The sequence below is a fragment of the Pituophis catenifer genome, unplaced genomic scaffold (genome assembly GCF_029215685.1).
Source record: "Pituophis catenifer annectens isolate HBS135680 unplaced genomic scaffold, rPitCat1.0.hap2 SCAF_1, whole genome shotgun sequence".
NCBI classification, from domain to species: domain Eukaryota; kingdom Metazoa; phylum Chordata; class Lepidosauria; order Squamata; family Colubridae; genus Pituophis; species Pituophis catenifer.
This window is the reverse complement of record NW_027256881.1, coordinates 240980772-241004838: the sequence shown is the minus strand read 5'-3', so window position 1 is coordinate 241004838 and position 24067 is coordinate 240980772. Positions and strand designations below refer to the sequence as shown.

Below are 24067 nucleotides of genomic sequence, written 5' to 3'. Positions count from 1 at the left end.
ATTAGGTGCAGGGCCAAATAAAAGATAAAGATAACGGGGGGGCAACTCCCAAACAAAGAGAATCAGTTCGGTGATGTCATATCATCACCGCTACCAGCTCGGCAGAACCGGGCCGAACCGGGAGGAATCCACCACTGTGTATATTGGACATAAATACAATTGAGTGAGTCCAGAGATATTTCACGAGAATAGTCCTCCACTCCTTTGCTCATAACAGAATACCTTATGCCATTAGACTTGAAATTTTGGGCTTAGACAATTTAGAACTATGCTCCCTAAGCGAAGTACGCAAAATTATCTGCTACAAAGTCCTACCTATCAATGACTACTTCAGCTTCAACCGCAATAATACATGAGCACATAATAGATACAAACTTAAGGTAAACTGCTCCAAACTCGATTGCAGAAAATACAACTTCAGCAACAGAGTAGTCAATGCCTGGAATGCACTACCTGACTCTGTGGTTACATCCACAAACCCCCATAACTTTAACCTTAGACTGTCTACTGTTGACCTTACCCCATTCCTAAGAGGTCTGTAAGATACCTACGCTCCCTGTCCTACTCTCCCCATTTATTTGTATATATTTCCTGTATTCATAATATGTTTATACTTATATCTGTTATACATGTTCGACAAATAAAATAAAAAAATAAAATAAAAATAAGGGCAGCCCTCATCTGCCCACCTACAGCAAGACCAAAAAGAGGAGCCCCAGAATTGGGAGGGCACAGCAGAAGAAGGATTGGCCACTAGGGGCCCAGCTATCTCACAGCCCAGACGGAGCACATGGCTAGTCACTGCTGGAACATCACAGTCTAAACAAAGCCTCCTTAAACTGGCCATGGAGTCTACCTTGCATCAATATCAGACAAGTACAGCTTAATGCAATGTTGAATTAGTCTTTCAATTTAACTTTTTTCTCTTGGGACCCCTTCCCAACTTTTAAACATTAGGGAGGATCCCAAAAGAGCTTTTGTTTGTATGGCTTATATTGATTAAATGAAAAATTAAAATTGACATATTAGTTGCCACTATTGTTACTCATAATTTTTTGATTGGGTTTTAATATTGTATTATTTTCCAGCACAGACTGGCTAAGAGGTTTGATTTCACAGACACCTGAGAAGGTTTTCTATCTGGGTGCTAAAAGAAAATGAGATTATAATTCTTTTGAAGATTGTATTATTAAATCTTCTATTCCTACATACTGAGCTTGCCCTGCATATGTTATAGCTGCAAAGACACTCTAGAGATGATATTGGAAAGCATAGGCAGCTCTTTCAGGTAGTTCTCGCTTAAGGTCATACAATCATTCAGCGATTGGTCAGTATTACATTAGCACTGAATGAGGGTAATTATGATGCAGAATAGGAATAAAACTAATGCAATGCAACATCTTCAGTGTTTTAGTATTAATATTTTTATTTGGTATGTACTATTGCAATGCTAATGCATAGTGCTGGTCTGAATTCCACTGATAACACAGCAAAATATTCAGCTACACAAAACTTCTTGTCACTGAATGTTCAGTGTTCAAGGCACTCATTGCTGACATAATAGTTGGCAGGACTAGAGTCCCAGGCATCCAGGGAGCTTTCTCCTGCTTCAACCTGGCTGCTTGTCCCAGAATCAAATGGGAGGACAAATTTTAAGTGCTGGCAGCAAAGAGCTGTGGATAACAACAACATCCAGGAGTAGACAAATGGGCCAATAGTTGAAAAATGTCACCCCCAAAATAAGAGCTGCAAAAAACTTTTGGCCAGAAAACCTGCTTATTGGAAAACCAATAGTTTCTTATATCAAACAGACTCCAATGAGATGATTGATGCTTATTAGCAGAAAACTGGTAAAAGGACCAAACCAAACCCACTGAAGGAAATCTCACCAAGTTCACAAATTAATGTTCACCAAGATTCTAATGCAAGCTATGGCAAATGGTACCACATACACAGAAACAGGAAGAGCTTCAGAAAGGACTTGACAGAAACATGGAAGTTAGGCAAACATTTCTCCCACAGAGCTGATGGGTGGAGCGGGGGGAGGGGAACCTTTTTTTAGAGCAGCAAGGAACCTGTCAGGAGAAGAGCTTTATCTGCCCTTTAGCCTCCTCCAGGTCCTTGGCCTCCTCCATCTCTTTCAAAGAGGAGAAAAAGAATCTGCATATGCCCAGAAACCCTTTTCTGGTATTACAACACTGTGGTAGGTTGAGAAAGAATTAGGAAAAAGGGTGGAAGACATTAAGTGAAGCAGCCGGTGCGTATCTTCATTTCAACCTTTGTTTAAAGGCATCTTTTCAAGGCTTTTACAGCTCTCTTGTTTGATATTCATTTAGCAGAACTGCTGTGAAACATTTCCTGCTACTTCAGGACACGACAGAGCAAACACAACTCACAGAATAAACTGCAACGAGGAAGGGAGGGCCACTGTTGAAAACGAAAGCACAAAGGGCAAAGCTTTATCTATCTGTCTACAAATTCAGGACGAATTTACTTTCAGACTCCATTTTTTGCCACAAGGTAAGGTTGCCATCCTAAGTGTTTAAATATAGGAGGGTTGGATTTCGTGTAACGTGTGTGTGTGTGTGTGTGTGTGTGTGTGTGTGTGTATGTGTGTGTGTGTGTGGTAGACTATTTGGGTGGTCAATGCTTTGCAAAAATATAAGGCCTTTGAGGAAGACTTTTCAGCATAATTTGTGCAGGGAGGAAACGTCTCCAGGAAAGGAGGAGGCCCTTCATCTGAGCTTGGAATGGGGCTGGCAATAGAGGGACCCTTATTTCCACCATCAGTCTATAAGCATAGAGAGATTTTTTCCCCTAAGTTTTGCTTGGAGGTCATCAAGATCTGGCTCCTCATATAGGGTGTATACCTGATACCAGGATGAAATTCCTATGATTTCATGTTTACAAACTTTCCTGGCTTTCCAGTCAGCTGAAATGCTGTGTAGAGCTCAACCGGTCTGTGCTTTTAATGTTTAATCACATGCTTCAGCAGAAGAGGTGAAGACTGGGGCATTAGTACAGCAGAAAACGTGTCCCTACCTGGCAAAAGCTGATCTGGCCCTCAAGTGCCCTCTGGGAAAGAAGGAAAAAGGTCTTATGTGCCAGGCGTGCAAGGCACTATGAGCCAGATGCAGAGGGTGGGAACCCCAGCCTGGTTTGATCTGTGGGGCTTCTGTTTGTTTTTGAGCAGCCTTTGAAGTTCTTTCAGTCCTAACCGTAGCAGACAAATGGAGATCAGGAACGGCGGTGGCTAGGTTATGGCCAAGGCTAATGGGTGAAGTGAATGGAAAGGGTAACATAGATCATGCCAAATGTGATATGGAAGTCACTGTCAGATCTCGTCTGTTGAGTCTGAGCCTGCATAACAAAGTACAGCATGTTCGAGCTGTCAAGTTGGGAAAGTGGCAGGGTGGTGGTGGGGGTTGAAGTCACTGCCAACATCATTTAGCCTCAAGAGAAAGTTGTAGGGAAGGAGAGAGGTTTGTCTTGTCCGCTGCTCCTGATTGTGGTCTTGGAGAACAAAAGGAGGAACTGGTGTGGATTGGAGTTTGTTGTGGTCCATCACAGACTCTCATTGGAGTCTCTGCAAGAAGAGTTGGAAAAAGAGAATGCTAGAAGTTTGGATCTGCTATCAGAGCGAGGCTATCCTCTGCCTATCCTGACCTCCTTGGCAGTATCGGGCGGGGGGGGGGGGTGTCAGTGGGGATTGTGAACTGGTTTTTCATTGAATACAAGCAAGACTTTTAAAAAAGTCCAAACCCCAAAAATATTTCTAAAGGTTTCCCCAGAACAGCTCTTTTTGTCTCTATATTTGTTCATATATTTAGGAATGTGTGGTAGTGGCCCCCTCCACTGAAATCGTTAAATGGTACAGTATATAGGAGGTGCCACAAGATCCAGTTCAGCAATAAAAGAACACAATATGATAAAATTTAGTTTATATTCTAAAAGTGCTGTTAATCATATAGTAGAATAGCAATAATTCCATTCATGCCACCAGAAATCCCACAACAGTCCAGTCTCAAAGGCCTTTTGGAACAGTCATAGTCCAGAGGCTATGAGAGTGGATGCCTCTTGTTTTGCAGTGAGATATTCTCAGAGAATATCTGTTTTCAAGGCTCCCCATCCCATTGCAATTCATGAATGGGTGGGAGCCTTCTTAGGCATTTTCTGTGCTTTTGAATTGGATAGGCAGCAAATTTCAAGAGTCTATTTCAAGTAAACATCTATGTTACATTTTGCAAGAACTAATCAAGAATACTACTTTTTGGAAATATAGAGTCAGGGTAAAACAATTTCTTTATTAAAAATCAGGGGTGAAATCCAGCAGGTTCTGACAGGTTCTGGAGAACCGGTAGAGGAAATTTTGAGCAGTTTGGAGAACCGGCAATTACCACCTCTGGCTGGCCCCAGAGTAGGGTGGGAATGGGGCAGGGGTGGGTTCTAAATTTTTTTACTACCAGTTCTGTGGGTGTGGCTTATTTTGTGGGTGTGGTTTGATGGTCATGTGACAATTCTTTAGGATTTAGCAGAGGTACTGGTCTACCAGGCTTTTAACTGCTTGCAGAACTGTACCGGTCTACTCATTTGTTCTTGGAGCGTTCTGGTCTACTCATTTGTTTTTGGAGGCACCGATCTACCCATTTGTTTTTGGAGGCACCAGTCTACTCATTTGTTTTTGGAGGCACTGGTCTACCCATTTGTTTTTGGAGGCACCAGTCTACTCATTTGTTTTTGGAGGCACTGGTCTACCCATTTGTTTTTGGAGGCACTGGTCTACCCATTTGTTTTTTGAGCACACTGGTCTACCACCACACTGCCTTTTAACACTGATCAGCTGTAGGGCGGCCCTTTGAAGCCCTGCGGCAAGAGTTTAAACAGTTTTTTTCCTTCTAGCCGATCAGCTGGGACTCGGGAGGCAGCAAAAAATTGGGGGCAGGGCCAAATAAAAGGTAAGAATAATGGGGGGGGGGCAGGAGGGCCCAGCTCCCGAACAAAGAGAACCGGTTCGGTGACGTCATATCGTCACCGCTACCAGATTGGCCGAACCGGGCCGAACCGGGAAGAACCCACCACTGGAATGGGGATTTTGCAGTATCCTTCCCCTGCCATGCCCACCAAGCCACACCCACAGAACCGGTAGTAAAAAAAATTGGATTTCACCACTGTTAAAAATGTATGGCTGCAGTCCCTCTCTTTCTGAATGAGAACCTGTTCAAAAAAAAAAGGTCAGTTTTCATTTGGTCTTATAGTTTCATTTGTTTAAGCTTCTGGGTTTTTTTTTGTTGCTTAATGGTATGTTCTAGCAGACTGAGGAGAGGTGCCTTCTGGAAAAGAGACTCACAATATGTGGACAACTTTGTTGACTAGCTTTCTGAATTGAAGGCCTGATTTATAATTAAGAATGTATTTCCTCTTTGGTCTTTGGTCTTTTAAATGAAGAGAAGAAAATGACTAAATTCAAAGAGAAACTGGGATAAAAAAATAATCTTGAAATAAAAAACATTATTGGAAGACACCATTAAAGAAGGCAGAATTGAGCACTATCCAAAGCAGTACATATTTGAGCCTCTAAATAAGACTCGGAATGAACATTTTATGAAATATGCATGTTAGAGTAGTGGATTATTGTTTTGCTTCACTGAGTGCGATAGTGAGCAATGCACATTCCCTTCAGTACTGCTGTAGTTTGGAGAGCCTTAACTAGATGGCCTTACATTCAAATCAGAAGGACAGATGGAATATTTGGAAGAAGAGTTATTCCATTCACAAATATTGCTAAATCCAAATGTATTATTTACAATTTTCTTACCTTTACAATGTTCTTGCTCTACTTCTTTTTAACTTTCCTTTCAACATCTGCTTATTTGTCTTTCTAATATACTGTCTAATAAAGGAGAATATTTGTAGCTCAGTATTGAAATGAGCTTGTTTTGTTTTCTTGCAGACTTTTCATTACCCGAACTAAGTAACATCATCTGTGTTGTTGACCCAGATGAACCTCCTGGTGGCCGGCGGGGTGTCAACCTAGTGGCCCGTGGGCCGGATGCATCACACACAGGCCACGCCCACCCCCGGCTCCACAGAAGCAAAAAACGTTGTGATACATTAGGTGACGTCACGTGATGCAATCAAGTTTGACACCCCTTCTCTAAAAGAATGCAAATGACATTCATTCCCCACCATCCAGTCAGAGCTGAAGCAGCTTCTTGGATGAGAAGCGAAATGTCTTTAAAGAAAAAACAAGAACATCTAGTTGCCTCCTGAAAAAGCACCTTTGGGTTATAACCAGACACATCTTCATTTTGTGCCTCACTTCATTTTCTTTACAGGTAGTCTTCAACTTATGACCATTTGTTCAATGCCCATTTGAAATTGCAATGATACCGGGTATCTTACTCATACCTGACGTTATAGCCATTGAAACCCTCTGTGGTCACATGATCAAATTTGGATTCTTGGCATCCTGCACAGGCCTGGAGTCACATGGGAGGGGGGCTGCAACTTAGCCTCCCATCTCCCACCCCTGTTTGAGTCTTTTTGCATCCTGTTTCCTTGCCGGGTGGCAAGCAAACTCATATGTTGCAAACAGCAGCAGGAGAAATTGGTTGCTAAAAGGAGTCAGATAAGCAGCAAATGAGCCAAAGGGAGACCCTGATTTACTAAAGCTGGGAAAAGACCTCTATTTACTCCAGAAGAGGAAGAGAAAGTAGAGTCGACTAGGAAGGAAGCTCAGTGATGGTGTTTTGCAAAAGAAGGAAGCCACCCTTGTGGGCTGGGCCTCTGTCTTAATCCGCTGGCATTCTTGCTAGGCTTTGGGGAAGCCATTCCCCTCAATTCATAGGTAGCAGTTTTGAGACAAGCTTCCCAAAAACTTTGCTGTACTGACACTCTTGACATTTTCTATAAAATATTAATTTCTCTAATTTTAATTTTAGGTCAGATATAATCTATCATAACTGACATGAACAACGCTGTGAGAGAAGAACTTTTCAAAGCATTGAATGACCTCCTTGAGAAGCAATTTAACGATTTTAAATGGTTGCTAAAGGGTATTGACCACAATGAAAAGCCAAACATTCCTATAGCTTCATTGGAGAAAGCTAATCAGCGAGAAGTTGTAGATCTCCTGATTCAAAATTATGGAGAAGAGGCTCCAAAGGTGTGCATTCATGTCCTTCAAAAAAGCAATATAAATGATGTTGCTAGAAAACTTGAGGAAACTTTACAGAAAGGTAAGAAAATTGAACATATTACAGAAAGGTTCTCTCATGTAAGATCAGCTGGAAATAAACACCAGTTGTGATTTGGGGAGCTGTCTCCACTGAATTGTGTTCCACTAATTCTTTGATGTTGATTAGGATTGGCAGTGAGTCCCTGGGATTTCAGAGAGGAACTTTCCTTCTGGCCTGACATACCTTCTAATCTTGGACCTGAAATCAAACCCAAGGGAAGCATCTGCTCTGTCACTTAATTTGGCACTTTCCTATTACTGGAAAAAAAAAAAAAGAAATAAGTCAAGTTCAACCAAACAGTTAATTGATCTAAATTTAAAGGAGATTCTTAAGGGTTTTATTTATTTATCAAATTATTAAAACTGTGCCTCTTCCTAAAAGATAGACTTGGTATGATATACAAATAAAAAAAATATATGAAAGCATAAAAATCTGATAAATAAAATTTACAATTTAAAAAGGCAAGAATGTATGAAAGTTAATTAAAAGGTTTTCAGGGTGCTAACTCCCTCTATAGTGGCATGCTCTTCTGTGTGCCCCAAGGAAGGCCTCAGAGTCATGTTTTTATACTTTTTCAATAGACCAAGGGAGGGGAGCCTGCCTCACCTTGGGAGAAAAAGTGTTCCACATGGAAGGAGCAATGGTAGAGAAGGCAGAATTTTTAACTGATGGAGTCCACAACATACCTTACCTGATTTAGAGGATGGGGTGTCCTGAATTAATGGGATTAAGATAGCTCTGAAGGTAGCTTGGCCCCATCCATGTAGGGCTTTATGCAGTATGCAGTTCAGCAAAGGTCCACCTAGTTGCAGCTGCTATATATTCTTTGAGCAGGAGCTGAGAATATAGGAGGACCCCCAGATTATGCATGGTTTTTGTCTGGGAAAGTACAACCTTATCGAAGACCAAAGATGCTAAACTCCTGGATGCAGAGGGGCTCAGCCACAGCCACTTTGTCTTATCAAGGTTCATTAGAAGTCTGTTGTTCCCCATTCAGGCCTCCACAGTCTCCAGGCACTGTGAGAGAACATCCACAGCATCACTCACTTCACCTGGGATGGAGATATATAACTGAGGTATCACGCAGATATTAATGATACCTCATCTCAAGCAATAGATGATGTAATCCAGTGGTTTCATGTACATCAATATAGATTATGTAGATGTTAAAAAGTATGAGAGAAAGCACCGAGTCCTGCAACACCCCTCAAAAGAGGGCTGTGAGCTAGACTTCTCACTTCCCATCAATACTAATTGGGACCAGCCTTGAAGGAAGGAGGCAAATCAGCACAGAACACTCACCCCCAACTCCCTAAATTAGCCCAAAGGGATACCATGATAACAAAAACAGCTAAGAGGTCAAGAAAAGCAAGGAGGGATACATTCTGTTCAACCCTATCCCACCAGATGTCATCTATGACTATGACCAATGCTGTTTATGTATGTGGGCTTCAAACCTGAGTGAAAAGGGTAGTATAATCCATTTGCTTCAGGATAGTCTGAGGTTGCAATGCCACCACCTTCTCAACCATTCTCCCTAAGAAGGAAAGTTGCAAGATTGGATGGAAAGCATCCAATAAAGGAGAGTAGAATATTTGTAGCTAAACTAAAAAGCTTCTTCCAACATGTTAAAAACAAGAAAAAAGTCAAGGAAACAATTGGTCCATTGCTGAGGGAAAGTGGCAAGAAGGTGACAAGCAACAGGGAGAAAGCAGAACTACTTAACTCGTTTTTTGCATCTGTCTTTACGCAAAGGGAAAAAACAGTCCAACCTATCAAAAACAGCACCACAAAAAGCAGATTAGGAACACAAGTTAAAATAGGGAAGAAAATGGTAAGTGAACACCTGTCTACCCTAGACGAGTTCAAATCACCAGGACTGGATGGATTACACCCCAAGGTTCTGGCAGACGAGATCTCAGAACCACTGAACTACAGTATATCTTTCAAAGCTCCTGGAGCACTGGGGAACTGCCAGAGGACTGGAAAAGAGCTGATGTAGTTCCCACCTTCAAAAAACGAAAAAAAAATAGATCCAGGAAACTACAGACCTATCAGCTGGACCTCAATACAAAGGAAGATTCTGGAAAAGATAATCAAGCAACGAATCAGCGAACACCTAGAAGCAAACAAAGAAATAACCAAAAGCCAAAATAGGTTTGTCAAAAACAGATCATGCCAGACTAATCTTATTGCCTTCTTTGACAAAGTGACAAAATTAGTGGACCAGAGGAATACGGTCAATATAATTTACTTGGGCTTCAGTAAAGCATTTGATAAAGTAGACCATAACCCACTACTACATAAAGTAGAAAAATGTGGGTTAGACAGCATCACCACCAGATGGATTCATAAATGGCTGACCAATCACACTCAATGTGTAGTCCTCAATGGAACTGCATCTACATGGAGGGAAGTATGCAGTGGAGTACCCCAAGGCTCTGTTTTAGGCCCAGTATTCTTCAATATCTTCATCAATGACTTGGACGAGGGGATAGATGGGGAACTCATCAAATTTGCAGATGACACCAAGCTGGCAGGAATAGCCAACACTCCAGAACATAGGCTCAAGATACAGAAGGATCTTGACAGGATCTTGAACTTTGGGCGCTATCTAACAAAATGAAATTCAATGGTGAAAAAAGTAAAGTTCTACATTTAGGCAAGAAAAACAAAATGCACAGGTACCATATATGTGGTACCTTGCTCAATAGTAGTAACTGTGAGAGGGATCTTGGAGTCCTAATGGACAACCATTTAAATATGAGACGCAGTGTGCAGCAGCTGCCAAAAAAGCAAACACAGTTCTAGCCTGCATAAACAGAGGGAAAGAATCAAGATCATGTGAAGCATTAATACCACTTTACAATGCCTTGGTAAGGCCACACTTGGAATATTGCATTCTGTTTTCATTGCCACGATGTAAAAAAGATGTTGAGACTAGAAAGAGTGCAGAGAAGAGCAACAAAGATGATTAGGGGACTGGAGGCTAAAACATATGAAGAACGGTTGCAGCAACTGGGTACTGTATATCTTAATGAAAAGAAGGACTAGGGGAGACATGATAGCAGTGTTCCAATATCTCAGGGGTTGCCAGAAAGAAGAGGGAGTCAAACTATTTTCCAAAGCACCTGAGGGTAGGACAAGAAACAATGGGTGGAAACTAATCAAGGAGAGAAGCAACTTAGAACTAAGGAGAAATTTCCTGACAGTTAGAACAATTAATCAGTGGAACAACTTGCCTCCAGAAATTGTGAATGCTCCAATACTGGAAGTTTTAAAGAAGAGATTGGATAACCATTTGTCTGAAGTGTTGTAGGGTTTCTTGCCAAAGCAGGGGGTTGGACTAGAAGCCCTCCAAGGTCCCTTCCAACTCTGTTGTTCTGTTCTGTTCTATTCTTGCAAATATTTCATTACCCAAACTAGGTAACATCATCAGTATTAGTCAGTGTCCAGAACAGTGGCATCCATGAATGGCTTAATGAGGAGTTGATGCATCAGAACATCTTCAAAAGGTGCCAGGAACACTCTGTCCATCAGGGATGAATTTACCATCACTTACACCCATTAATTTGCTGGACGCAGAGCAGTCAAATGGGTCCAGCCTCCCTGCAGAAGGGGTAGCATAAGAGAGCCTGAAAGTTACCAGGTCATGAGCTGATCATGAGGTAGACCACTCATGTTTCCTGATCTGATGCAGTATTATAATACATTACAGGTGGTGATGCTTTGTTGCTGTTAAGGAAGAGGGCAGGGTATGTAATGCTTGGTGGAGCCAGAAAACAAAGAATGACAGCATTTGTAGCTACTAAGATTGTTGCATGAGCAGGGACAAAAACAGCCAGGGAAGTGATTGATTGGTAAAAGAGCCCCTCATCAGTCAACATGAGTGCAGATTTAGCACTATTTTATCAACTACTTAGGAGGCGAGGCCTTGACAGCACAAGCACAGCCAACCGCTTAATAGCCAACTATCAGCACCCAATCAATATCTAAACAGCTATGTACAATAGGCACCAAATAAATATCACACACAGAATGGCCCAAGAACATTCACTCTGCTGGGCTCTATCTTGTAAGACAAAACTTCTGGTCCTGGTGACTGACCCAGATTGTATCCAAAGACAGCATTCTGTCACAGGAGCTCCAAGTGGAAAGGAAATGAAAGATGACTTGGGAAAGGACAGTTGCCAAATATGAAACCCCTGAGTACATTTCTACATTGAAGATCCCAAATCTGGGAGCCAAGAAGTATCCCAGAACCATTCTTAATCCCAAGAAGAAATCCCATTTATGTCTTGATGCATCCTGAAGGTCTGCTTTTGTTTGCCTGACATTTGCTCGGATGGCATGAGATTAGCCTCTGTAGAAACAGCAGCATTCTTAAAGGAGGGCACAACCCACCCACCCTCAAAGAGTTGCCCAAAGATCTAGGGAGCTGTAATTTCATTAAATTACTTAGGCTAGAGAAGAAAAGGCTACACAGATTGAATGGCTGACATGGCATCATTGAAACCCAATTTACATTCAGCTGAAATACAGTGAAGAGTTCACTTGGCTTCTAAAACTCTAATGCCTGAAAAAAAAAACTTACAGACAATTGGAAAAACCAAAAACAACTGGTATCCAAGTTAGGGGTTTTGCTTTGATAAAGATGGTATGCAAAACTCCACACATTTAAGACATACTTGGAAAATAAATTGTGTAATGTTATGAAACACCACCCAACACCTCAAAGCCCCCACCGTTGGGCATGCAAGGTTTTCTACCTTCAACTTTCACATATGAAAAACAAACCAAGATTGAAAAGTAGATATGAAGATGATAAAAGGTGGGGAATTTATTCAGAGACCAAAAGGATGAAAAATGCTGCCAAACCAGTGGTACAGCTTTGAAGAGCCCTGGAGGAAATGATTACCTAGATCCTTTCCCAACATGTTTTGGGTTGGGATCTAGCACTGAGATGGTCTAGAGCGGAGGTGGTATTCAGCTAGTTCTAACCGGTTCTGGTGAACTAATAGCAGAAAGTTTGAATAGTTTGGAGAACCAGCAAATATGACCCCTGGCTGGTCCTGCCCCTGATCTATTTGCTGCCTCCTGAGTCCCAGCTGATTGGCTGGGTCTTCTTTTGTTGCCTTGCAAAGGAGAAAGGAGCTGGAAAGCAGGTTAGTGGGGTGGGGAGGGAATGGGGATTTTGCAGTATCCTTCCCCTGGAGTGGGGAGGAAATGGGGATTTCGCAGTATTCTTCCCCTGCCACACCCACAAAGCCACACCCACAGAACCAGTAGTAAAAAAATTTGAATCCCACCATTGGTCTAGAGGATTAATGGATGGCCTCTAATGGGAGTGGGAAATGGAAAGCACATGTGTCCTAACCCTCCTTGATCTCTCGATGGCCTTTTATATCAGGGATCTTGATATCATTTTGGAATGGTTTGGTGTCATAGGAGTGGAAGGAGTGGTTTAATAGTAGCTCTCCCTCTTCCAAAAAGAAATGCATAGAAATGCATAGGAACAGTTAGATAAGAAATCTAATATACATTGTAAATGTAGACAGACATAGTTGCTGTTTAACTCTAAAACTCATGTATTTACCTATTTTTAAAAAATGCTCTGAATTTACCTATTTTTATCATTTCTATTTCACTAATTCAGTCCATCTTCATTTGCAGATGCTGGTGCTCACCAACTGCCAGGTTTATCAGGTAAGTGAATCTGTTCATGTTTAAAGCTAATTCAGCATGATCAGGTCCTTCCCTCTCCATCCCCATTATGTAAGAAGCTGTTGTGAATATTAATCACACCCAAAATCCTGATGGGGAAAGCTGCAGAGTGGTTCTTGCAGCGCTGGCCATAAAAAAGAAAGGAAGAGAGGGAAGGAAGGAGGGAGGTCCCCATACACCCCTTTCTTTTTCTTATATTCAATTTATATTAGCTTGTCAGAATATAACATACAAGGGAAAATGAAAATATTTTTTTTATAAAAAGTTTTTTTTTAAATTTTTTACACATACACAAACATACAATGTATTTTTGCTGAACAGAGTATTTGGCCGGTTAACAAATTTAAACAGTTTTTAGTCCTTTCAACTAAAATTACAATTTCTGTACCTCCTTTTTGCCGTAGTATTTATTTTCATCTATTTTTTACCAACATTACCCTTCATTTTCATCTCTAATTTTAACCAAATTCCATTTTTTCCCTTCTATTCTATATTAAACCCCTTCTCATTGTCATCTGTTTTTGTATCCATCATCAGATTCGTTAATTTTGTGGTGTTACAGTTGTTCAATTCTTATAGGAATAGTAAACCCACTTATTTTATAACATAAATTTCCTTAAATAATACAGTCCAACATTTTAATATAAATCAATTAATTATGTAAATATCTTTTTCATTTATATATTCAAACAAGAAAAAAAAGAATATAAATGTGGATATTCCAATTAGTTCCATTTTCATACATCAAATAATTTTCCCCATATGTTCCTCTAAACCACATCTTAATCATTTCTACTTTCACCACGATATGCAATTAAAAATATTTCATTTATTACAATTTCCTTAGTTAAATTTAAAAATATTCTAGCTGTTATCCTCTAATCATATAGCTTTCCCCATGTATTATTCAAAATCATCACTTAATCATTTCTACACACACCACCATAAACCATTAAAAGTATTTCAATTATTACAATTTAAACTTATTCATATTTCTAAAAAAACCCTCATCGTTATCTAGATTTCAAAAATACATATGATAATATTCCAATTATTATTCAGTTCATTTTCACCATCAGATGATTTACCATTATTCCTTACTACAATTCGTATTTCAGTTCTAGATATATACATCATATTCCTCTTTCATTTCTTTCTCCTTTTCTCCCTTTTCATTTTTATTTTTACCTTTTCTTTCCCCTTTTTTCCTGTGCTTTAAAATCCTGATCTCTCTTCTTTTGCCCTATATTTCCCATTGTTCCCCCTCTCTTTTCTCTCTTTTTTTAATTTCACCACTGTTTTGCCCACTGTTTATCCCAGTATTATCATTCTGTATTTCAAAGTCCTGGATTCTTCTATTTTGCCCTATATTTTCTGTTGTTTTCCACCCTTTTCCTCTCTTTTTTATCTTTTCACTGTAAATCCCAGTATAATCATTTAAGTTCTTTATATTCTTTCTGTTCACCCTTCTTTCCTTATTTGTCTCTTTCCATCCTTTCTATTTTTTTCATTGTTAATCCCAATGTAATCTCTAAAAACCTCCTTTTTATTATTACTACCCACATGTTCAGTTACTTTTTCATATTTAATCGCATTGTCTTTATCTTCTTTATTTTCAGCCTCTGTGTCTTGCTTCTCCGACTTTATTCCTTTGTCAGCTTGTGTATGCTCTATCTCAATTTTTATGTCCTCAGATTTTAATTCCCCATGCAGCATTGTAGTTATTTCTCTTATTTCCATTTTCCAAGACAAGTACATCGATTTAATCATTTCTCTAATTTCCTGCACCATTTTATTCTTTTTGAATTAGTATTAGTCCAATTTTAAAAGTTCAATTGTATTCCTTTTCCCCCCCCCAAAGTCAAGCCGCTTGCAGACAAAGGAATCCTCCCCAAAAGTTCTCACGGCTGTTATCTGTAAAGTTCACAATTTTCCAAAACAAAGATCAAGTTGCAATGTTCCTTTTTGCTCCTGAAGGTGTCTCTCTGCAATCCACAATTTCCGGTTATCTAAAAAGTATCCATTTTGTTTCAATCTACATTAAGAATCTTAACGAGCTTCTCTTTTTCTTTTTAGCTTTAAAAATACCAAATCAGTTTTATAGTCCAGTCCGAATTTAAACAGCCCTTTTCACTTCTTTTTTCCATTTTTCTTTTGTTTATACAACACTTCTATTACAGGGCTTATTGTCCGTTCTCTTTTGTTTTTCTTAAAATTCGAAAAAGAAAGGGGGAAAAAAAGGGATCTATTTCTTTCTTTCTGATCCTTTAATCAATCTTGGGGTGATTTCTCTAGTTTTTAAAATTTTCCAAATTATTTTCCAAATACTTTTGTTCAAAAGTCAATTTTCTATTTGGATTTTTGTCCCTTTAAAATTACATTTCAACATCCTGTTTTCTTCCCCCCCATGTTCATTAGCTACCACTTTTTCGCTAGGGGTCTTCAGGTTTAAAGACTTTTTTCTTATTGTTGTTTCACCTGTGAGTTGGCTTTCACTCACCCAGCTTCACAAAACTCCATTCCGTTCACCGCTCCTGCTTAATGCTTACCCAGTTGCCCCAGCTTCATGACAACCGCAATGACTGCCGAGTCGTAGAGAGTTTCCTTTGACCTTCGGAACTTACCTGTTCCTCTTGGTCTTCTGAGGTGCCCTACAGGACGGTTCCAGTCCGAAGACCCCTTGGCGGCGGTTCGTCAGTCTGGGTTTTTGCAGCTCATCAGAGCCCACTAATTCCCCGACTGTCTCGCCGTGACGCTTCCAGTCAACCGACACTTCCAATCAATATATGTTAGATAAGAAATCTAATATACATTGTAAATGTAGACAGACATAGTTGCTGTTTAACTCTATAACTCATGTATTTACCTATTTTTTAAAAATGCTCTGAATTTACCTATTTTTAGGTATTTGTATTTCACTAATTCAGTCCATCTTCATTTGCAGATGCTGGTGCTCACAAACTGTCAGGTTCATCAAGTAAGTGAATCTGTTCATCTTTAAAGCTAATTCAGCATGATCAGGTCCTTCCCTCTCCATCCCCATTGTGTAAGAAGCTGTTGTGAATATTAATCACACCCAAAATCCTGATGGGGAAAGCTGCAGAGTTGTTCTTGCAGTGCTGGCCATAAAAAAGAAAGGAAGAGAGGGAAGGAAGGAGGGAGGTCCCCATACACCCCTTTCTTTTTCTTATATTCAATTTATATTAGCTTGTTAGACTATAATATACAAGGGAAAATGAAAATAATGGTAACTGGAAGAATGGAAAAGGGGAAAAAAAAGGAAAGTGTGCAGTAAAAAAAGGGAAAAAGAAAAAAGGCATTGACTTCCAATTCTGTTGATCAGTGTAGAAGATAGAGATTTTGCAATATCCTTCCCCTGGAGTGGGGAGGGAATGGGAATTTTGCAGTATCCTTCCCCTGGAGTGGGGAGGGAATGGAGATTTTGCAGTATACTTCCCGTGGAGTGGGAGGGGGAATGGGGATTTTGCAGTATCCTTTCTCTAGAGTGGGATGGGAATGGGGATTTTTCCGTATCCTTCCCCTGGAGTGTGGAGGGAATAGGGATTTTGCAGTATCCTTCCCCTGGAGTGGGGTGGGAATAGGGATTTTGCAGTTTCCTTCCCCTGCCACACCCACCAAACCATGTACACAGAACCGGCAGTAAAAACACTGGGAAGCTAGAAATTTTTCTTTAGAATTTGGAGGGGGCAGAAGTACGAAGAAGAATCCATCTTAATCTGTGTCATCTGAGGGCAAACCCAGACCCCACATACACAGCATCGGTGGTGAGATTTAGATTACTTGTGTTTATTAATTGTTATGTTCAGCAGTAACTCAATACTGCCTATCTTGTATTTGTTTCTCATTGTATGTATTCCTATTTTCCCCAGTTTCACCATATCCTGTTCTTTCAATAAAGCATCCAGATCTGTGCACATAGTCTTTTTTATTGGAGGATAGGTGGGTTTAGCTGCAGGTCGAGCTGCATACAGACTAACATGTAGTGAGGACAGAACAGTGAAACAGCAGCTACCCAGCAAGTGGGATCCTGGATAATGACTGTATAGTCATTATAGCCTATGCAGCTATCTGCATACAGCCATACAGCAGTCTCTAGACAGTCAAGCACCTCCAGAAGACACCATGTCACAAAGCCAGCTATCTTCATACAAGACAAGGTCTCAAATCCTCCAGATTCCCTTCACAGGTCTGCCAGCTCTTCACATAGAAACCCAGATCAGAGATCCTGGTAAGCAGTGTCCTGTACACTAGCAGCCACATCCTCTCCTAAAATGCGGAGCCTTCAAGGAGAAGTCCATTGAAAATCACAAAGCTTTCCTGAAAGCAAACAACATTTGCTACAAGTGCTGCTCATCTGTTTCCCACTTTGCCAATGACTGTAACGTCAGTGTAAAATGCATGGAATGTGGCACCACAGGCCACAACACAGCTTTACATCAAGGGCCAGCACCATGGACTTTACAACACACTTACAGTGGCAGTGAGCACAGCAGGGAGGAAGAACACACTGCTACATCCACAACAGAAATCAATTCAAAATGCACATGAGTCTGCAAAGAGATTGCAGATGGCAAGTCCTGCTCCAAAATCCGTTTAGTCAGAGTCTACCCAGCAAGCCAAAGGGACAAAGCCATTAAGCTTTATGCCATCCTAGATGCCCAAAGTAATAGCTCTTTAGCTGTGCTGTGAAGACCTTTTTATTCCATCAAGCGGGCTTGGCCTAATCTCTTCCCTTTTTAAATATGTAAATTTTAATCTGTTTTTAAATTATTGGGGTATTTTAATTTGTCTGGGCCAAATAATTTAATTTGATTTTATCGGGTTTTTAAATTTTGTGTATTTATGTATTTTATTGTTGGCTGTTCACCGCCCTGAGTCCTTCAGGAGTAGGGCGGTATACAAATCAAATAAACTAAACTAAACTAAACTAAACTAAAGGCCCCAGTACTCCATATTCCTTAAAAATTTTGCTGGAATTGTGGAGATGGCAGGGAGGAGCTTCTGGTTATCAAGTCAAAAACATGCCTGACTTTACCAACTCTTATCAAATGCAACCAGATCCCTGACCATAGATCTGAAATCCCTACACCAGATGCAGCGATTCATCACCCACATTTGAATTGCGTAGCTGATACCAGAACTCGATCCTCAGGTTCAGAGAGTCTTGTTCCTAGGGAAAGATATTTTATGAGTCCACAAGGCAAGAGCTCAGATCAATGGTCCTCACAATGCTCCATACGCTCAGAAATTAGACCTAGGGTGGGTCAGTACAGGAGATGTCTGTTTAGGAAGCATGCACAAACCAACCACTGTTAGCAGCATGCTGACAAGTACATTAAAGAATGGACATCCTTCTATTTTTCAGCCAAGGCACAACCAATTCCACTTAAAGGAATCACCACACATTACCCATTTGCCGTGTCCCTTCACAGGCACCCTTAGTGTCACCTTCACCTGTGTCAGTGACCAAGGTCATTTAAGGTGTACAGTCTTCCAAAGGATGGAAGATGACAACCAGGTGGCAACATCTACTGAGGACAAACTCCCTTTAGAAATGACAGAGGAGGGGTTAGTCAAAGAAGATAGTGACAACTGGGTCGTCCCTCTTCCCTTCAGATCACAGACGCAATGCCTAACTAAAATAAAGAACAAACTGTAGCATGTTCCATGCCACAGCCTCCAGAGTCGATCTATGCTATTCATACCACAGAACCTGTGGAGAATACTATGGCTCTAATGGTGTAGCAGCCTACAGCCAGACCACAAATATCAGCAAAGATCAAAGAGAAACTGAACCAGTCTTCTGCAGTGTCCTCCATGGTATTTGTTTAAAAGGAACTTCCATTCTGTCAGTCACAGGAAGATCCCAATACAAGGTGTGGGACAAATACATCAGAGACTGTTGCATCCTCAGAACAAACTGCATCCTCAGAACAAACTGGTTTCCTTGCTTCAGAGGCGGGTCCCCCCCCCCCGGAAATATGCCAATGATTTAGTTTCAGCCATCCAAACCAAATGCAGAGAAAGAAAGAGTAGTTCATAGAAGGGCAAATCCCCTGATCTGCATCTGCTCGTGGACGTGGCTTGCAAGCAAGAACATTTTCTGAAGGAAAAATGTTTAACATCTCACAGATCCCTGATGAATGGAGATTCTTCATCTAACACAGAATCTGAGGGCAGCCTCACAGTAGCAGAAGCAGTGACATGTCAGTCTCAAAGCCAAGTCACTGTCCAGATACGTTCTGACATGACTCGGGTCCCATTGCTACAGAATGGTGCTGGATATACATCAGATTACTTCACCAATTTTAAGGGAGAAGCTAACAATGAGGTGTTATATTCCAAACATATATCACTGTCAAGCTCCCAGAAGTCTCATTGGAAACTGCAGTCATGTCATTCTACTGACAGCCATATCAGCAAAAAAGTAATGGCAGCTCACTTAATGCTACCATGTCAGAACTCAAAAAGTGGTATCAGTTGAGGGAGTGTCATGCCCCAATATGTAATTTTTATATACTGTTGCTGCTCTGTAGTCCCATCTAGTGGCTGGAGAGACAAATACGAATTATATTGTTTTGAAGCTGACCCAACCTCTTTACCCCTCAGCCCACACTCAAAATAAGTGCACACTGGGAAGCTAGACTCCATTTTCCTTTAGCATTTGGTGGAAGCAGAAGCAAAAAGAAGAATCCATCTTAATCTGTGTCATCCAAGGACAAAACCACATCCCACACTCAGAGCATCACTGGTGAGATTTAGATTACTTGTATTTATTAATTGTTATGTTCAGCAGTAATTCAATATTGCCTATCTTGTATTTGGTTCTCATTGTATGTATTCCTATTTTCCCCGGTTTCACCATATCCTGTTCTTTCAATAAAGCATCCAGATCTACACACACAGTCTATTTTATTGGAGGATAGGTGGGTTTAGCTGCAGGTCCAGCTGCACACAGACCAGGCGTGAAATGCTCCCTGTTCGGACCGGCTCGGGCAAGTAGGTAGCAATGATGGTGGGCAGTTCGGAGAACCAGTAGCAAAAATCCCTGCCCCCACCCCCCTATGCCCAGCTGAGCCCCGCGATCATCAGAGCCTTTTTTTACTTTTAAATGGCTCTGACGATCCAAGCTCTGACGATCCCAGCTGAGTTGCCTGCTAACAGGTAGCAAAAATTCCTCCCCCCTCCCCTCTCCCCAGCCTCCAGCTTGCTTACATTAGCTGCTGGTCGCATCGGTGCCTTCCTTCGCTTGCTGTAATCCCTGCAATCCATTGCATCAGCAAGCAGCTGAATCTCCCTGCCTGCAATCAAGCTCATCGGTGAGCAGCTCTATCTGCCTTCCTGCCTGCCTTGTACCTTCTATTGCAGCCTGCAATAGCTGGCCGAGGAATTCTGGGAGTTGAAGTCCACAAGTCTTAAAGTTGCCAAGGTTGGAGATCCCTGTTCTATTGGGTAAGATTTTTTCCCCTTTGGGAGCTTTAAAAAAAATAGTTAATTGGGGTTTTTTTTTAGTTGTTCTTTTTTTTAGACCTAGCCATTTAAAGTTTAGGAAGTTTTAAATTTAGCTGCTTTTATATAAAAATAAATTAAAATAAAATAATATTTGTGCAGCTTTCTGAGATTTATTGTGTTTCTGTAGTGTTTCACTCTAACTACACAAAGACACAAAATCTCACAAAGCTGTATGTGGAATTTTGTGTGTGTAAAGTGTGAAAGTTGGCTTTTTGGACTTTTTGTGCCTGTGTGAGGTTACTGCTTGTTGCAGGGGCCATTTTGGGTCTAGCACAGCTGCTTTTACATTGTAGGTGAGCCAGTTGTGTTGTGTTGTGTAAAGTGTGTGTAAAGTGTGAAAGTTAGCTTTTTGGACTTTTTGTGTCTGCGTGAGGTTCCTGCTTGTTGCAGGGGCCATTTTGGGTCTAGCACAGCTGCTTTTACATTGTGGGTGAGCCAGTTGTGTTGTGTTGTGTTGTATTGTTTTGTTGTGTATGTAAAGTGTGAAAGTTGGTTTTTTGGACTTTTTGTGCCTGTGTGAGGTTCCTGCTTGTTGCAGGGGCCATTTTGGGTCTAGCACAGCTGCTTTTACATTGTGGGTGAGCCAGTTGTGTTGTGTTGTGTTTTGTAGGTTAAAAAAGGGCAAAGAAGTGACATTGACTTGGCTACGCCCACCTTACCACCAAGCCACGCCCACCCAGTCACCTTACCACCAAGCCCTGCCCACTAATTAAGCCACGCCCACAGAACCGGTAGCGAAAATTTTTAGATTTCACCCCTGACACAGACTAATGTGTAGTGAGGACAGAATATATATATTATGCTGGTATTAAATTCATTCTGAGAGTATTTACTATATTCCAAGGGGATAAGGTTTAAGAATCTCCATCTATCGATTTGTTTTGCACAAAATGTGTTCGACAATCTCAATTGGACATTTTTAACATTACAATTAGAAAAAATGAGAGCAGGAGACAAATTCTTAAATATGATTAAGACAATATACTCCAACCAAACGACGAGAATATGGATAAATGGAGAGACAACAGACCAATTTCAAATATCTAAAGGGGTGAGACAGGGTTGTCCCTTATCCTCCCTACTATTCATATTAGCATTAGAAATATTATTGAACGAAATTAGGAAAGTCAAAAAAATAAAAGGATTAAAAGTAAAGAATCAGGAATATAAATTACAAGCGTTCGCCGATGACGTGGTATTTATCCTAGAACGACCAAAGCAATCAGGAATGAAATTATTAAAGAAAATAGAACAATATGGAAAAGTAGCAGGATTGAAAATTAATAAACAAAAAAACAAAACTACTAACGAAAAATTTGATGAAAACTCAGGAGAAAGACTTGGAAGACACATTAGAAATACAGACAGCAACAAAAATAAAATACCTAGGAATCTGGCTCACCAACAAAGTATCAACACTCAAAGAAGACAACTATAATAAATTGACCAAACAAATTCAAAAGGACCTAGATATATGGAGTAAACTACGACTATCACTTTTGGTAAAATTGCCTCCATTAAAATGAATATTCTGCCGAAAATATTGTATCTATTTCAAGTAATACCAATAAACCCAGGGAAATCATACTTCAAAGATCTCGATAAAATGATATCAAAATACATCTGGCAAGGAAAAAGGGCAAGAATAAAATTGAAACATCTTCAAGACACCAGAGAGAGGGGTGGCCTAGGATTACCAGACTGGCAAATTTATTACAATGCAGCATCACTTACATGGATAAAAGACTGGATAACATAAAAAAAACAAACGTATGTCAGCACTAGAGGGATTCGACCTGCTGAAAGGATGGCATGCATTCTTATGGGAGGAGAAATTCAGACAGCATGAACATTTCAGGAGACACTTTATCAGAGAAGCACTTGCAAAAACTTGGACAGAAATAAGGAGAAACCACTATGACAAAATCCTGAGGTGGCTCTCAACCATGGAGGCCCAAATTTATCCAAGTGCAATGGACATAGATAAGATGAAAACTTATAACCGCTGAGGAGATTATTGCCACAATTAAACAATTGAAAACAGCTAAAGCTCCTGGGACGGATGGTTTAACTGCGGTGTACTATAAAACCTTACAAGCAGAAATGATTGAACATCTTAAAGATCTATTTTGTAGTATACAACAAGGGGGTAAAATACCCCCATCATGGAAAACAGCTTATATTTCATTGATACCGAAAGAGCAAATAGGTCCTAAAAAACCTGAGAATTTTAGACCAATATCTCTTCTGAATAATGACTATAAAATATTTGCAAAAGTATTAGCCAACAGGTTGATGCCAGTTATTCAAGAGGTGATTCATTGCGATCAAGCGGGATTTATAGAAGGCAGATATATGAAGGATAATGTAAGGCAAGTTATAGATTTATTGGAATATCTTGAGAAGAATAAACAGATCCCTGCAGTGCTGGTTTTCTTGGATGCAGAGAAGGCCTTTGATAGAGTGGATTGGAATTTTCTATTAAAGACTCTAAAAAAGATGGACTTTGGGGATCAATTTATTCAGGCGGTTTCAGCAATCTATCAAGAATAAAAGGCACAGATTATTATTAATGGAAGTTTGACAACAGACTTTAATATTGAAAAAGGAACAAGACAGGGTTGTCCGTTATCCCCATTGTTATTTATTTTAACATTAGAAGTCTTGTTGAATATAATACGGGACTCGAGCACTTTGAAAGGAATAGTGATAAGACAAGAGGATTACAGAATAAGGGCATTTGCAGATGATCTGGTAGTTACCCTAACACAACCGATGGAATCAATAATCCAGATGAAAGACATTATACAAGACTATGGCACAGTATCAGGATTTAGATTGAATCAGAAAAAAACTAAGATGATAGTTAAAAATATGACACAAGATCGAAAACAGGAACTTGAAAGCAAGGCAGGTTTTGAGATAGTATCAAAGGTCAAATATCTAGGAGTTCAAGTTGCAGAATCAAATATGAAATTGTTCCAAAATAATTATGAGGTGTTGTGGCGAGACGTACAGAAAGATATGGAGACCTGGAAAAAACTGCAGCTGTCTTTACTTGGAAGAATAGCAGCAGTTAAGATGAACATTTTGCCAAGATTTCTTTTTTTGTTTCAAATGATTCCGGTGCTTAAAAGTGATAAACAACTGAGAGAATGGCAAAGAGGACTGAATAAGTTTGTCTGGAATGAGAAAAAAGCGAGAGTTAAACTGAAAATTATGCAAGATGTTCCAGAAAGGGGAGGCCTTAAACTTCCAAACCTACAATTATATTATGAAGCAGCAGCTTTGACGCAAGCAAGCGACTGGTTTGGAAGGAAAAAGACTGGAATATTGAATATAGAAAGTTTTGATCTTGAATTTGGTTGGCATGCTTACTTATTTTATGAGAACAAAGTGGATAAAGTATTTAAAAGCCACATACTCAGAGACTCTTTGATGAGAGTTTGGAAGAAGCACCGACTCAAATGGGATTACAAAATACCGTTATGGCTGGATCTTGGTCATATCATGTGGAATACAAATATAATGTCACTCGGGGGGGGTTTATATAAAGAAGTTCTTTTTGCAGA

The 24067-nt window shown here is 40.2% G+C and overlaps 1 protein-coding gene across 1 annotated transcript in view; it reads left to right on the top strand.

Annotated features, from left to right (window-relative positions):
* Positions 1-6248: 6248 nt before the first annotated feature.
* LOC139327512 (NACHT, LRR and PYD domains-containing protein 12-like) overlaps positions 6249-24067 on the top strand; it is a 56730-nt gene continuing 38911 nt past the window's right edge. Inside the window, exons 1-5 of the mRNA XM_070957355.1 lie at positions 6249-6335; positions 6942-7238; positions 7287-7305; positions 12895-12944; positions 15907-15939. Coding sequence (XP_070813456.1) covers positions 6968-7238; positions 7287-7305; positions 12895-12944; positions 15907-15939 — 373 coding nt within the window. The 5' untranslated portion in view covers positions 6249-6335; positions 6942-6967. The remainder of the gene's footprint in view (positions 6336-6941; positions 7239-7286; positions 7306-12894; positions 12945-15906; positions 15940-24067) is intronic.